Source organism: Astyanax mexicanus, chromosome 3 (genome assembly GCF_023375975.1).
Source record: "Astyanax mexicanus isolate ESR-SI-001 chromosome 3, AstMex3_surface, whole genome shotgun sequence".
In the NCBI taxonomy this organism is placed as follows: domain Eukaryota; kingdom Metazoa; phylum Chordata; class Actinopteri; order Characiformes; family Acestrorhamphidae; genus Astyanax; species Astyanax mexicanus.
Genome location: NC_064410.1, coordinates 1,066,936 through 1,083,495, shown reverse-complemented (window position 1 = coordinate 1,083,495; position 16,560 = coordinate 1,066,936). Strand labels below are relative to the sequence as shown.

At 38.3% G+C, this 16,560-nt stretch overlaps 1 protein-coding gene across 19 annotated transcripts in view; it reads right to left on the bottom strand.

The window, feature by feature from the left end:
• pleca (plectin a) overlaps positions 1-16,560 on the bottom strand; it is a 153,953-nt gene that overhangs the window by 83,237 nt on the left and 54,156 nt on the right. For 3 of the 19 annotated variants that reach the window (XM_049476044.1, XM_049476041.1, XM_049476048.1), the window contains exon 1: positions 5,981-7,256. The exons of 11 other annotated variants lie outside the window; for them this stretch is intronic. In XM_049476044.1, the coding sequence (XP_049332001.1) occupies positions 5,981-6,092 (112 nt within the window). In that variant the 5' untranslated portion in view covers positions 6,093-7,256. Of the gene's footprint in view, positions 1-5,980; positions 7,258-11,422; positions 11,456-12,009; positions 12,142-16,560 lie in introns of those variants that run through there. 5 more of the 19 variants (XM_049476043.1, XM_049476046.1, XM_049476049.1 and 2 more) reach the window with 3 other exon arrangements.

Here is a 16,560-nt window from a genome sequence, read left to right as displayed (position 1 = left end):
AACACTTTAAAAAATACTTCAGTGAAGTATTTCCATTTTAAAATTTTTACTTGAACTCTACATTTGTCTGTTTACCCAAACACTTCATTTAACAGTATTTTTTTAAAGTACTTAAAGTATTTGAATACTTGTACTTTAACTTTGTACTTGTAATTATAAAAAAAATCTAATCTAATATGGTTATAAACAGTTGTAGACCTTAACAAGGTAAATGTAATTTGTTACTGTACTTACTGTACTTAAATTACAGTAACACCATTTTCCAATTTGTACTTTAACTCTACATTTAGTCAATCAGAGGCGATATGTTTGCACGTATGAATATTCATGAGCAAGAGCTGAAATCCTATCGTTCCCCCCCCCGGTCCACTCCTCCACCAGACTAAAGCAGTGTTACACCGGATCACCGGAGCACTTTTTTTCACATAAAACAACCAGCTCACATAGCATTCATTCATACTAAAGGCTACATCTAGACATTTTAAAAACAATGAAATTGAGACTTTTAAAGCTTCTTTTTAGAACCATCTGCAAGAGGTTTGACACCATAGAAAAGATAAATTTAACCATCAATCAATCTTAACTCTATACAAAACTATTGAATGCCTATAGAAAGCTGCTTTCCTAAAAGAATGTAGGAATCCTCTTATAAATATTAATAATAAAAAAAACATTTCCACCATTTTTTGTGAGGTATGATGGAAGGAGCTGATAAGAAGAAGTCTTTGTTTGGTCTTTGTTTGTCTATAACAGTCTATAACATTAACTCTGACACTGCTGTAGCTGTTTTAAAAGCAAAAAAAAACAGACAAAACAACTGCCATAAAAATCTTCACACTGATAGTATCTCTCAGATTCAGGCAGGTCTTTGAGGAGTTAAACCAGGCAGAACTCTTATCTTCACGGACGGTTGCACAACCTGCATCAACCTGTATCATCATCTCCTCACCAGTGTTTACTGCACGCTTTCCTTTTCCTGCAGGAACTCTGCAGACAGTGTGCCGTTGGTTTAGAGGATTAAAGAGTTAATGCACTAAGAGGAAAGGCATCGTAATAAAACTTAAATAAAATAAAGAAAGTATTGTGAAAAGTTGAGCTCCTCCCATGACTGACGGTGCAATAAAATCTGCTATGAGGAAATCCATAATAAAGATGCAGCTGATAACAAACTCCACCCAATTCCACAGTGTTACCAGCCAGAGAACACAGGATACTCAGCCATATTCCCATCATTCCATGCGGCCAAAGCAGCTATTTCTACATTCTTGGCTGATTTATCATATCCTGTCATGAACAGATCTGTTTATTAAGGCCAAACACTATAACAATACATTAAAGACAGGTGAGGAGAGTTTTACAGATTGATAAAGATCATTGTTTATAAGAACAAATTCTTATAATAAAAAATAAAGAATACAAAAATGTTAAAAATGTTTTTTTAATTAATATTCATAAGAAGATGCCTACATTTTAAGTTTTTTTTGGACAAAGTAACACAAACTATACACTATGTACTAATAATTTTGTAACAAGCTAAGTTTCAGTTTTTTTTGTTGAATTTTACAGACATTAAGATGTATCAGAACAAATTTTGTGTGGCGCAGTGGATAACACCACTACCTGCTAGTGAGCGATCACATCATGTGGGACAGAGAGAGACTGGGGTTCAATTCCCGGTCTGGGTGACCAGTTCTGCGCTACACCAATAATAGGAGTCGAGTCCTTGGGCAAGACTCCTAACACTACACCGGTCGCCTCTGTAATAGAAATAACCTTGTAAGTCACTCTGAATAAGAGAGTCAGCTAAATGCTGTAACAATTAATACAAATAAAGCAAGAATTAATAAACTTACCAAATATAAAAATATTAAATTGGCGTATAATTAATGCATAATATTGCCAACATTTTTTGAAATATCGTAAACGATATTATACCCTGTAATATGGTGCCATATCACCCTCCCCTAATTATCATCACATTAGGGTACTACTTTTTTGGTGTTTTTATTAAAAATAAAAATTCACACTGTTCTCATAATTTCCCATTATATACAGTATCTACTAGAGACAGATTCTATCTGTCCAGTATCATTAATTTTACTTTAATCCTGGATATATGGAGATATTTGTAGTGCATTATTATTATTATTATTAGCATCATGACTGATCATTCTGGATCATTGACTTCTGTTACAAATCTGATAAAATTCTTGTATTTTTTAATATCTCAGTTATTAGTGGTGTGTCGTATTATAGCATATGCAATAATAAAATTTTATTTTGCATTAGTTGCAGTAGTAGTGTTTTCTAGAAAAAAAAAATATATATATATATATATATATATTTATTTTTTTATTTTTATTTATTCCCATATCGTTAATTCCCATAACCCCTAATAAGTAAGACGTGTAGAGTGCAGGTTAGAAAGCACATGCTGGATGTTATGTTCAGGTTATAGGATATGTGATGTGCTGTGATGTTTAGCCAGGGATCACTGGAGCCACATCACATATCTGACGTTCCTCCCAGAGCAAGAACCCAAGACCTTCAGACAGCCCAAGGGTACAGGAGTGAGTGTTATGCTGTTACCAGGATACGCGTAAAAAAATAAACACTCACGCGGCCGAGTAAACTACAGCCCGGCTCTCCAGTTCCACGCAGGAAGAGCTTCTTCTAATTTTAATGGATTAGCTCACCAGCATCGAGCTTAGCCACGTGCTAATGCTCTCTCTCTCTCTTTCTCTCTATCTGCATCAGGATGGGCGGCTCAGTGTCTGAACGGCATCCAGCCAACCCTGTTTTACCTGATATGCAATCAAATGCACTTTACAACATTTTCTCTTATCATCATCTGCTGCTTTCAGTCATGAATCATTAACAGGAAACGCCCTGCCTGTACTACATTACAACTACAGTGTTATTCCACACTTTTCTCGGGGCAGTCGGAAGCAAAAGTGAGAATTATTTAGCATGTAGGTCCCAAAACACCATTTACAGCAGCATCAGCTGTGCGTTAGTCCCTTAAAATGCCTTGTCCTGTTTACAGGCTACAGGAGTACAAAACCTTTTTGTATACCTTTAGCGATTTGTGAAGTGGATAAACCAGGCAATACTCGGCGAGGTGTGTGGGGTGAGGTTGTATTTATACTCAGGCGAACAGGTGAAATCAATACTCTGGTGATTGGCGAATGCTGATGAGCATAGTGCACAGAGGAACCAAATTTCTGCAGAGTCCATCACTACAGACCGTCGAACTTCGTGTAACTTTCTCGTTCCACCTTAAATGGGGCAACAGACAGCAGAGCATGCAGCATTTAAGGTGGAACGGAAACATTAAATTAAATAAAAGCTAATAACAGCTCATTTCAGCTCCCCAACACAGAGTATTAAGGAATGGACAATAATTAATAATATAATTAATTGCTGCAGCACCTGCCCCTATTTGAAGACATATGATAAAGCCCTAAAGTGTGCAAATCCAACTTTTACATCAACAATAAAGAGAAGAAAGAATAAAATAACATTGCTTTATTAAATGAGCTGCTGGTGTATCTTCACAGTGTGAACGAGCAGCTCAGTATCCGCACTGTTAAGATACAAACGCGCCAAAGTCAGAGCTCATCTGGCTCTTAAAGGGAATGATGAGCAAGTGAACACCCATGAATAATTAAGAGAATTAGTACATGCCTTTTGTAATCTTTCGATACCAAAAACACACCGCTACGCCCCTAAAACCAGCCTTAAATTGGCTGATGCGCTATAAATCACTTAAATAGGGCCCTTAGACTTAAAACTTACAGCAAAGACACTCAACACCACAAAGACTGGCTTAGAATGAAGAATGAATTAGAGAATTGCCTTAAATAAATGCTATTTTAACATAATACTGCACTCTTTGACTAAGCCGTACTCATATATAAGGCCCACAAACACCTGAGCTTTTATTGCTAATGCTAAGCAGCATTTTACTGCCCACAGATACAGGACTATCCACTCAGTGACCAAACGAGACTTTCCGGTTTGTTTGCGTGTGTGGGGACAGGTGGCCATGCAAAACCAGGTGAACACACACAGCACTACCTGTTACTGAGCTCTACCTGCACAGCCCGGATCACACATCATTTACCAGTCAAACTAGCCATGAACACACACCCAAATACCGAGCCGCGCCCACCCACGTGATGCAGATAACAAAAAGAGCAGCTCAACAATAGTGAAGAATAATAGCTCTGTAAAAAAATAAGAGAGCACTTAAAAATCACGGGTTTCTTTGATTTGACCAAATTAAAAACCTCTGGAAATCCAATTTTGACATACTTCAATTTTTGCGCCAGGAGTAAAGGCGTAAAGTTATCCAAAAGCAGTGTGTAAAACTGGTGGAGGAGAACATGATGCCAAGATGCATGAAAACTGTTTCTTTGCACCTTTTTTTGTTATTTCAGACATTTCTCATTTTCTGTAAATAAATGCTCTAAAACACAATATTTTTTATTCGGAATCTGGTAGAAATGTTGTTTGTAGATTAGAGAAACTGATTCAGAAACTGAAGTGGTCTCTTATTTTTTTTTTCCAGAGCTGTATGTCCTGTAGACGAACTGCTATTATACAAAATTTGCCATAAAATTGTTGTTATTAGTTACGAAAATGAAATGTTATGGTGATATTGAGTATATTATAATGAATATTGATCATTTTAAGTTTAGTTTAGTGTTAAGTTTTTTTATTCACACATGGTCTAATGTGTCTAACGTAAGAAAAAAATGTAGTTCTGCATTTTCTCTCCTCACGAAACCATAAAACCACTCCTATTAGTGGCACTCTGGTGCACCCATCCATTCATCTACACACCTGTGACACGCCCCCGACATACCCCTGTCCTCCACACCTGACCTGTGTTTAGGGTGTGGTCTCCTAACTGCTGGAGAAAATAAGACACTGTCAGCACCGTCAACACGGCTCAAACTGCCCGAGGATAAAGCGTTAAAAAGGTGACCTGAACCCTGCAGACGCTGAGGAGTCACAGATCAGCCGTCAGAAAACAGGTGGTTCCTCTTCTGAGCTGCAGTAATTTACATTCTGCACATTCCAGCAGGAATATAGCACGAGCAGAAACACGGCCACGGCCTTAAAGGACTAAAAAAGGACTAAAAAAGGTTGTAAAAGAGGAATTTCCTGTTCATTATGTCATTTAAAAAAATCTGTACCACTTTAAAATAAGACTACCCTTATAAATGGTTTATAAACTCGATTATTAAATTAATAAATAAATAATAAATTACGTTTACATTACTATTAATGGAATTGGATAAGTACCATACAATATAGATGTATAAACATCAATTCAAATAGCTCATATTTAGATATACCCATCATTATTAGTTAATATTCAATCAATCAAACTATTAATCATATATAACATATATAACAAATAAGACACAAAGTAAAATATCCAAAATTATAGAAAAAAAAAACATATAAAAAATACTATTAATCATTGCTAACAGAAAAAAGTGTAATTATTAATAATTACTAATTAATTAATAATCAGTAACAGGATTTATTATTTTTTTGATCACATGTTAAGTGTTAAGCATTTATAGGGTTAACTGTAATGTTTTTTTTTTTCAGCAAGACAGGAAAAAGGGGGAGAGACCAGAGTTCCAGAGTTCCAGTGTGTATAAGTGTGGTGTGTGTGTGTTGATGTGTATATGTGTGTGTGTAAGAGAGAGAGAGCGAGAGAGTGAGTGAGAGAGAAAAAGAGAGAGAGAGAGAGAGAGAAAAGGGGTGGCGAGAGACACTGACAGCGTACAGCTCACACACTCACACACACTCATTCACTCTTACACACACATGGAAGGAGAAAGCAGACAGCACCAGATACACACACACCTCCACACACACCTCTACACCTCCACACACACACACACACACACCTTAAACTCTTCCTCCTGACCTTTATCTCCTTCTATTCCAGCCTTACCTTCATCGTGCCTCCTCCTCCTCTGCCTCCACCTCCACACCGCTATCAGAGTCACTACGTGCCCCAGGACCACCAGGGTCGGGAAGACGTTTCCGTGGGGGCCGGTCGGCATCGGGCCCCGAGAGCGAGAGAGAGGAGTGAGCCGGCCGAGAAAAAAAGAGAGAGAGAGAGAGAGAGGAGCGGTGGAGGAACGAGGGAAAGGTGAAAGGTGAGGGGAGGAGGTGGGATAGGGTAGGGGGGTAGAGGGGTGTGGTGCTGGACTTGATAAACGTCCAACAGCACCTTAACACCTTAATGTGTTACACCTCTCTGTCTCTGTCTCTCTCTCTTTCTCTCTCTCTCTCTCTCTCTCTCTCTTTTGCTCTCTCTCTCTCTCTTTCTCTCTTTCTGTTTTTCCTGGCGTGACAACTGACCTGCAGTATGCCACAATTTTAAGAGTTATGAGAGTATGTTGCCCTCCCCTCTCTCTTTTTCTCTTTCTCTCTTTTTGCTCTGTCCTTCTCTCTCTCTTTTTTTCTCTTTCTCTATCTCTCTTTTGCTCTCTATCTCTCTCTCTCTCTCTCTCTCTCTCTCTCTCCTGCAGTTAGCCACACAGTTAGAGTTAAAGCTCACCCCCTCCTTTCTTTTTCCTCTTCTCTCTTTCTCTCTCTCTCTCTCTCTCTCTCTCTCTCTCTCTCTCTCTCTCTCTCTGTAGTACTCTCTCTATTTATGACTCAGTGCTCAGGCTGGAGCGCTCGAGTTTCCTCCCCTTCTTTTCCTCTTCTCTCCTTTCACAACCCTGTCCGTTCCTGCATTCTGTCTGGCTTTAGCCTCCTCTGCTTCAGGCTTTCGCTCCCTCTCTCTTTCCTTCTCTCTCTCTTTTTCTGTCGCTCTCTCTCTTTCTTGTTCTCTTTTTCCCGCAGCAGCTGTTCAGGAGTAGACGGGAGAGTACAGAAGACTCTGCCTCCATTCACCGAAGCTCTCTCTTTTTCCCCCCTCTCTCTCTCTCTCTCTCTCTCTCTCTCTCTCTCTCGTTCTCTCGTTCTCCTGTTTAAGTCAATAATACATGAGAGGAGTTTTTTTTTAGTCCTTGTTCAGCTACGCCCGCACAGACTCTTATAAACAAACCCAGCCTGGCTTCAGATAAAACTGAAAACACGCTGCAGTTACTACAGTTAAGGCTGGATGGTAATTTCTACATTTTTTAATGTATATATGCCAATACATTATCATTCCAATATTGATATGAATCAAATAAAATTCACAGAAAAAGTTTCCTACATAAATGGGAACCACAAAATATTTGGCAACCAAAAACTCCTAAAAAAAAAAGCACTTCAGTTTCTTAGTCGAATAAGTAAAAATACTTTATATCAGATAATTTGTATCATTTCTTTTCAGATTGAGTCATATTGTCCTTTCTTGGTTTGTCTAATAGAATGTAAAATCTTGAATCAATATCTTTAAATATATATGCATTTAGCTCAGTAAAAAAATATGCATATAAAATGCTAAAATTTAGCTAATTTATTATTTATGTGTTTTTTATGTTGATACCAAATATTACACAGCTTAAACCTCTACAGCATGGTGTTGCCCTCAGGCAACAAACCACTTTTTTGACCTTCTCAACTTTTTTTTGTAATATTTGTTTTTGTCACAAATGTCTTAAAATATCACATTTAGTTTTTTTTTTATTTGTTGCCTCAGGGCAACATTATGCCCATTTTTGTTTGGGAATAATGCTAAAGCAGTGGTGGGTTTTTCTTGCAAAAATAAAAATAAAAAATAAAATCTGTGTAATATATTTAAACTATTTAATTTACAAAATGTTGTGAAAAGGGAGAGCGTTCAGATTTTTCCAAACAAAAAGAAACATTTTCTATCACAATAAATAATTGACTTTAATAACTGTCCAGCTGTAGCTTCTTCAAAAGGCAGAGATTTGCCTTGTTTCTCAGCGAAGTATTGCCAACTCCCCCTTTCTTTCCTAAAGCACATCAGCAACAAAGGCTCACATTCTGAACAGTCTAAACTTCTATAGCTCTTCTCAAATTCACTTCTTTCGTCTTTCTTTTCTTCCCCCCCTCTCTCATTCTATTCATTCAATTTATTCTGTTCACTCCATTCTTAAAGACAGTATTACAGAGTCTTTATGCTCATGTATCTAATGCTTTCCATATGCTCCAACCCTGAACAGAACACGTGGAGGAGCGCAGGAAAAGCATGCGCTGTTCCAACAAAGACGTGACCCAAACGCTCAAACTCCCAAACGCCTGGGAGACCTTCTCCTGCACATGCGTCGCAGTAAATGCAGTAAAGCAGAAACGAAGGCTGTAAATTCCTCAGTACTGACGGGGGGAGAACAGGGAGTACAGTTACAGTCATTACACAACAGCAGCAAGTCCCAGTTTTCCAGCAGAAAAGCTGATTTTCCTACAGTTTCACTAAAGTTTTTAATGAACAGAGTAAATAAGAGTGCGAGTGCACTATGCTCTGTGTTCTGCACGCGCTCAGATCACTCTTTATTTGCTGAACGAAGCGAAAGCCCTTGACATTTTATCGTCACTCATTTGTCACCATGTAAACAACCCCTCCTACAGTCATAAAGCACACACACACTCACACACACACTCGCAAATACCCTCCCTCTGTACACACACAATCACCAACACACACTTACAGTTATAGGTTATAGGAGTTATAGGCGGTGGATCTATCATGTATAGATAGAGACATAGATCTATAGATCATTTAATTCACATGAATAAATGAATGAATATTTAAATAAATGTGTGAATATTTTAAAAGATTTAAAAATACAATAAAATAATATTTGATCCACACTAAAACCATGCAAAAAAAGTTAGAACACCCTCACATTGTGATTTTGCACATTGTTTAATGTGATTTTTTTTCTTCTAATGTGCATTGCATTAATATATTGCATTAATGTAATACTATATCAATAAACGTCTCTTTTCTGATATATTTTCATATATAAGGCACGCTGGATAATAAGTTGCATTATGCGACACTAGAAAGGAATAGAGGTGTCGCCATGTTGTCCTTCTAATTTAGCAGGTCTTGGCGCCATTTATTGACAGTAAGCTTAGTGTTCCAGATTTCCACTAAGGCCGGAATCTATAGTAACATATCGTTGCTAGGTTACCTGTATGTGGGCGGAGTAATACATGGAGAGCTTTGGTTACAGTGCATTACCGGCTGATAGCGGTAGAACTCATAGAATGGGTTAGAACTTACTGTGGTATAATATACTGCTAACACACACACAGACACTTATACACACATACAAGAAGGTCATCAAAGAACAATAAGAAGAACAAAAGCATCATGTTCCAGGTTTATCTAATCTTCACCCGGCTCTGTCTTTCTTTCTTTCTGTCTTTGTTCTTTGTGTAACAGACAAGACACGTCCTGCTCTGTTCTTCCTCAACATGAGTTACTTATCTGTAAATGAATACGGCATAAACTAACACAGCCCAGGCCGACAGCAGCGGGACGCACCAGGACACAGCAGGACGAAACCCAACACTGCTCACCCCGTCACCTACATTCACACTGCAGCCCCGGGGAGGGGCGGAGCCACGCCGGCGGGAATAAAGACACCGCAAATAGACGAGACACACCACACCGGATTCATGCTCAGTTTAAAAGGGTTTAAAAGTAGAAAGGAATCCAGGCCAGGTATGAAGAAGGTATGCATCTGACCTGTGACATTAGCATATGTCATAAAACCACACACACACACACCAATCACGCACACACAAACACACACCTAACACACACGACCTATCAGGTATTGTACCGTATCCAATAATACCACCAACATTTTTAAATATGGTAAATGATAGATATTATACCCTGAAATATGGTGCCATATCAACCACCCCTAATTATCACATCAGGGTTCTACTTTTATACTGTTTTTATTAAAAGATTCACAAAAATTCACACTGTTCTCATTATTTCCCATTATATACAGTACCTACTAGAGACAGATTATATCTGTCCAGTATCATTTATTTTACTTTAATCCTGGATATATTTTGAGTGCATTATTTTTTGTATCATGACTGATCATTCTGGATCATTGACTTCTGTTACTGTAAATCTGATCAAAATTCTTGTTATCATCTCTGTATAAAATGAAGAGAGCACTGAATCAGTTTGTGTTTGAGTAAAATGAACATTGTTGTTTTATTCTATAAACTACAGACAACATTTCTCCCAAATTCCAAATGAAAATATTCTAATTTAGAGAATTTATTTGCAGCAAAATAAGAAATGTCCGAAATAACAAAAAAGATGCAGAACTTTCAGGCCTCAAATAATGCAAAGAAAACAAGTTCATATTTATGAAGTTTTAAGAGTTCAGAAATCAATATTTTAATCACAGTTTTTTCATGCATCTTGGCATTATGTTCTCCTCCATCAGTCTTACACACTGCTTTTGGATAACTTTATGCCGCCACTCCTGGTTTGATGGCTTGTGATCATCCATCTTCCTCTTGATTGTATTCCAGAGGTTTTCAATTTGGTTTTCAATTTAAGTGGTCTCTCTTTTGTTTTCAAAACTGTTTTTTTAGGGTGATATCGCCTTGAATTGAGGCAATTGAAAAGATAATATTTGGGGATTAATATATGGAACAAATGTGCGAACAAGCGACAGACAGACAGATTGACAGACAGAAGGACAGACAGACAGACAGTCAGCCAGACTAAAAGAGAGACAAGGACAAGAAGGGTGTTCATGCACTCTGCAAGACAGCAGATCCCTAATATCTACTCTAAATTCTCTCTTGAGTCTCTGGTCCTACTGGGAACTGAAAGCTGGTGATGGACAGAACCATAATGGCGTCCTCTAGAGGACACTCTGATCAGCTCTCTCTCTCTAAATCTAAATCAGAGGCTCTCAAGCTTTTAAAGCAATGTATCACCCATGATCAAAACCCAAAACGGTTAAGTACCACCCACTGGAGCTTCTGTATGGGCCTTACCCACTTTATACCTTACCCAATCAGAGAACTATTGATTATTGTTTACTGTAAATTATACAGTATGCCTACTGATACATGTGGGAAAGCTTGAGACAGATGGCAACAACAGGAGTGTAAGAGAATAGGTAGTAGTGAACTACAGAGTCAGGGGGTTCTGGGTAATTTTCTCTTTTATGGTTTTTTTTTTATCCTCTGTGATTTTATTCCCGTCCAGAACGATCATGTAGGTGTTTTTCTCAGACGTCAGTTTGAGACCCCCTGCTCTAGACCAAGCCCTGAGACTGGGTGGGGCTCAGTTTCATCTGCCTCCTTTCGTAAGGGATGGCAGAGAAATGCATGGCATGGGCTATAAAGGTGGCACAGGCCATAAAAAGGGAAAGCCAGCATAGCAACAGAGCAATAATAACAACACAGACAGCTCAGGAAGTTTCAGAATACTCACCCACTTGAGCAGCAAGGGTCATCCCCTCATACTCTGAAATTTGAGTGAGTTTCAAATAAGTGATTTTATATTTCTGGCTTTATAAAGAAGCATAATCACATACTAAAATATAACTAGACTATAGTCTAAAATCGGACATGTACAATACATACAGCTCTGGAAAAAAATATATAATATAAAAGTATAATGTAATTTAGAGCATTTACTTGCAGAAAATGAGAAATGGCCTCAAATAATAATGCAAAGAAAGCAAGTTCATATTCATAAAGTTTTAAGAGTTTTAAGAGTTTGAGAGTTAACATTTTTCATGCATCCTGCTCAAAAAGCTCCCAGCACAATAAAAATACAAAAAATGTTCGGAATTCAATTTAATGAGAAGAATTCAGTGGTTATCTCCGTACTGCACATGCATATTTTTATTGCAAACAATTAAATTAAATTAAAGTCTATTAATTAATAACCAGCCTATTAATTGTGCAGCCTGGTATCCTACAGCTGATGCCAACGCCAATTACCACCTCTAACCCCAGTCCAGTCCAACTTCATACCCAACCACAAGGTCCGGAAAAAGGCCACACCCCACCTACCGTTGGTTCGTGGGCGACGGCGGCGGCTACAGCAGCAGCAGAAGCTCATGGCGGCGCCCGGCGGCCTCGCGCTCACTTTCTGATAGAAAACTCCACACCCACTGACAATCTAACACATCTGACCTCAAGACAGCGCAGCCTGATCAGAAGCAGAGGGGCGTTCAGCTCAAAAAGCCTCGCAAAAAAAGAGAAATGCTGGAAGGAAACTGGGAGGGAGAGGGAGCCAGAAAAAAAAGAAAAGAAAAAGGAAAACAGGGCCGCGAGTTTTACTCACTCCACATGGTTTTCCATTGTGGAAACTGCATCCCTGCTGTTACTAATGACAGAGGGAGGCGGATTCTGGACGGATTCCATCAAACTCCTACTTAAAGACCAGCATAAAAACCAAAAGCAGCAGAAAAAGCAATGTAAAAAAGGGTAACTGCATTTATTTTCTTCCACTATGTGTGGTTGGAGGGGGTCGGGAGTATGCACTATGGAAGAAGGCATCTAACAAAGGATTCATTGTACATTATACACTATATGCATTATCCGGCACATCAGCAGCAGTAAAGAAGAAATGATGCTATTATCAATTATCAGCTCAAAATGCTCCATCTCATCTCATCTACAATTCATAAGAGGCCTGTGAAATATTTTAAGCATTTACAGCGTTCGCTTCTGGCCTGGGAATTCTGCAGGAAGCCATAGATTTCCCAAACAATGTTCACACGCCATCTGAGTTAAAGACAGACAGATGCAGATGTCAGTGAGATTTGGAGAGCTTGGGGAACTCAGAACTCAAATGACACAAGTCAGTTCTCAATGTCAAAAAGCCTCAACAAGTACAATATAAACCAGTAAATAAAATAGTAAGGAAAACAAGCAGTACAACGAACAGGTCAACAAGTGCAAGTCCTACACAAATATTATTTAAATAGGAACACGAGGCTCGACAGACCAATCACAGCTGTTGCTGTCAATGTCACATAGTTACATTTTTGTTTTCTGCAAATAACGTTAGTCGACAATTAATGAACAAATAAGAAACATTGTCAATTAAAGCTACTAATCATTGCAGCCCTACACACAGCATTTTTCTATCCTGGAGACAAGAAATACAGGTGCGCAACTGACTGATTAAAACCCTGACAACAGTCAGCTGCCCAAATCTTAGACATCTTAGACATGCAGAAGCAGCATGCATGTTGCACGCCCCTTAACATGTGTAAACAAATCCAGATTTTACACAAACGATAAAGAGAATAAAGTATAAAATAGCATTGCTGTTCCTTTAAATGAGCTGCAAGCATGAATGCGCAGGTGAGTATCCTCTGCTGAGACACACAAAAGTGATGCACTGTTAAGATACGAATGTGCTAAAGTCAGAGCTCACCTGGCTCTTAAAGGAAATGACAACTGGCATACTGATTGGTTTATTCCAAGCAAGGCGTATTTTTTTGCCCCAAGACATTAATGCCATCCCAAATAAGATACCTGGTCCATAATGAGGCATCATGATTTACACGATTTACACAAGGGGTTTCCAATCTTTTCCACAATGACTTTAAAGAGCTGCAGGATTTTATTTTAAACAACCCAATTGATCAGTCTTCTAACTTCAATCCTTCTGCAGGTCCGCAAGAACTTGAATACAGATATCATTAAGATATATTATAAATTATATGATATGATTAAATGATGCCTACCTTGGCCCTGCTGGATCAATTCCTCCATGAAGGATCTACCATCATCAAACTCCATCACTGCTTATCCTAGCCTATAGGCCTTAAGCTTAAAACACTCACTTGCCAAACACTTAAAAACTAAAATAAAGAAAGAAGCGAGACCCTGATGCTTTTTATCCTTCAGTCTGCGAGATTTTATTTCCTACAGTTCCTGCTAAAGCTGGGAATAGGGAATACTGGCAAGATCAATGGTGGCAACGTCTACATGTGATCATCAGGACTTCTGGAGCGAGTCAATTTCTGCCGCTTTGAGCAAGAAAGTAGAAAGTGAGAAAGAGAGAAAGAGAGAGAAAAAAGAGAGAGAGAAAAGAGCGGGAACACGGAAAGGAAAAAGTAAAGCAAATGGAAGCTAATTAAACTCAGCTCTCCAGCTTCTGCTTCGTCATTTATCAGCCTGGGAATGGAAACTTCTGGATCCGTACAGGAATAACGCTGTTGAAAACTGGTCTACATTACCCACAGCTCTGAGTCATTCTAACGACACAGAGTTTAACCAACCTACCGCCCTAAAATAAACACAGAACTCACTAAAAAACTAAAAAAACTAAAAAAACTCATCTGGAATTCCTATCCTCACATTATTACTGTAATGTATTGCCAGCAGATGGCAATGTAAAGACATGAAGGGGACCAGCAGTCGAGGTATACACAGTATAACAGTATATAAACCTTTTATTCTCAGTAAATTAGTGGTTAAAGCCTTGATTTGCTTTATTTATCACAATGATAATGTAAAAAAACATCACATAGCCACTATAACACAGTTATAACCACAGTAACTTCTGATTAAATCTAAATTAAACACTACATATTACACATTTGGAGAACTTTAATGTGGAGTCACCCTAATCTGAACTAAGGCCTGACATTCAGAACCTATATTAAAATGTATTTTCTTAAAAATGTTTGTTGAAAGTATCCTCAAATGAAGTCGTAGAGGCCATCAAACATATTATTATGGAACTGGCACTCATCAGGGCTGCCCCTCTCTTAAAAAGACTTCATTACCCAAGATGCACCTGCGCTCAACCCTCCGGACATACTGGATCATGTGACGCATCGGCGCTCCGGCTCACCGTGCTTTTGAGATTGCTCACACCTGGACTCATTAGTATAGATAACCCCTATTTCCATTAACCTTTGCCTGGTATTCTGGTATTGAATCTATTTTCATAGCTCTTTTACCTTGCATTTCTTTTGTTTTGTTTGACCTTTTGTTTCCAACCCTTTTTTGCTTTACCTCGAGTACTCTTTTGTTTAGCCCTTTGTTATTTTGTTAGCTGTGTCGGAACTGACCAATTTTTGTATCTATTTGACTGTTGTTGTGTTTATCCTGTGTATGACCGTGTATCATCGTCTTCTCACTCTGGTACCCTGCCTACCCCTGACTATTCTTTTAAGCTCTTATGATCTCTTGTTTAATAAACTGTGTGTTTGGTATTATATCGATTGTTCCTCCAGTGTTGGGCTCCTGTGACACATGGCATGATGATATCAGCAGCACAGCCGCCATTAAACCTGAAATACAGCTAAATGAACACAAGCCAATGAAATCAGACTCGGTCAGCTAAAGCAGAAATTACGGGAAACAGTCCAGACCACACCCACACGCTCTGAAATCAGACACTAGATGCCACCAGCATGCCCAGGCTTTAAATATATCATGAGTGAATGGGCAGAGGATCTGTACTCTGAGTTAAATGAGGTAAAGGAGGTAAACGAGGTCTAAGGCAGCCAGTCTAGACTCCAGTATGTGATGTGGAAATGTGATGGGGGAGTTCCAGTTTGGGGTTTTCCTTTATGATGGTAGAATAAAACCCAGAAAAGAAGACGGACAGAACAGAATCGCCAGAGGAAACCACTTGGAAAAAGACAAGAAGGCCAGTATTTGGCCAGTCATAGACATCAAGAGCAAGACGCCAGTTACAGTGTAATTATATGACAAAGAAGCTTTTGAAGAATGAATGAAAAATGAATTATGTAGGGCTAAAATGACCTTTACGAAATGGCTCAACAATGCAAGCAGTTATTTTACAGTGCGCTGAGTCACGTAGTGTGAAGTCATGCACTCGCTGCCAATGCAAAAACTGGCAATTCCATTCTTGCTGTTTCCACTTTTTGACATAATTTGAATCTGACAGTTGTTGTTTTATTAAAGTGAGTCCAAATTTTAGGATTAATGAATCATTAAAAATGATCCAAAAGGATTTGCAATACAATATTTTTATACTGACTTTGAATAAAAGTTAGGAAGTTTGTTTTTACCTTCTATGAGAAAAAAACAAAATAACGCAGTTTGAGGCTGTTCAAGGCTGTTATAGGATATTCGATCATGTTTGAGGCTATATGAGGCTGATAGAGGCTGTTCGAGGCTATATGAGGCTGTCTGAAGCTATTAGTGGCGGTACATCTCTATTTAAGGATGTTTAAAGCTGTTCGAGTCTCCAAACTGCCCTAAATTTGTGCAAAAATACACAATACAAAACAGAAACAGCGGCTACAAACCTCTCTGCTGTGTTCAGATATGAACAAAATACAGTAGAAATCAAATGATCACAAATCCAAGAATTTGTTCACCAGTTTAGAATATTGCTTCACCACATCATAATTAATTTATAATCGTTAATTAATAAAATCTTTAAAAATCATTCAGTGTGATTTTCTGGATTGTTCTTAGATTCTCTCACAGTTGAAGTGAACCTACATAAATAAAAATGACAGACCTCTCCATTCTCTTTAGATGGGAAAAAATGAAAAATATTGGCAGTTTATCAAATACTTATTTTTTTTTTTTACACTTACAGTCTAAAAAAATCCTAAAAAA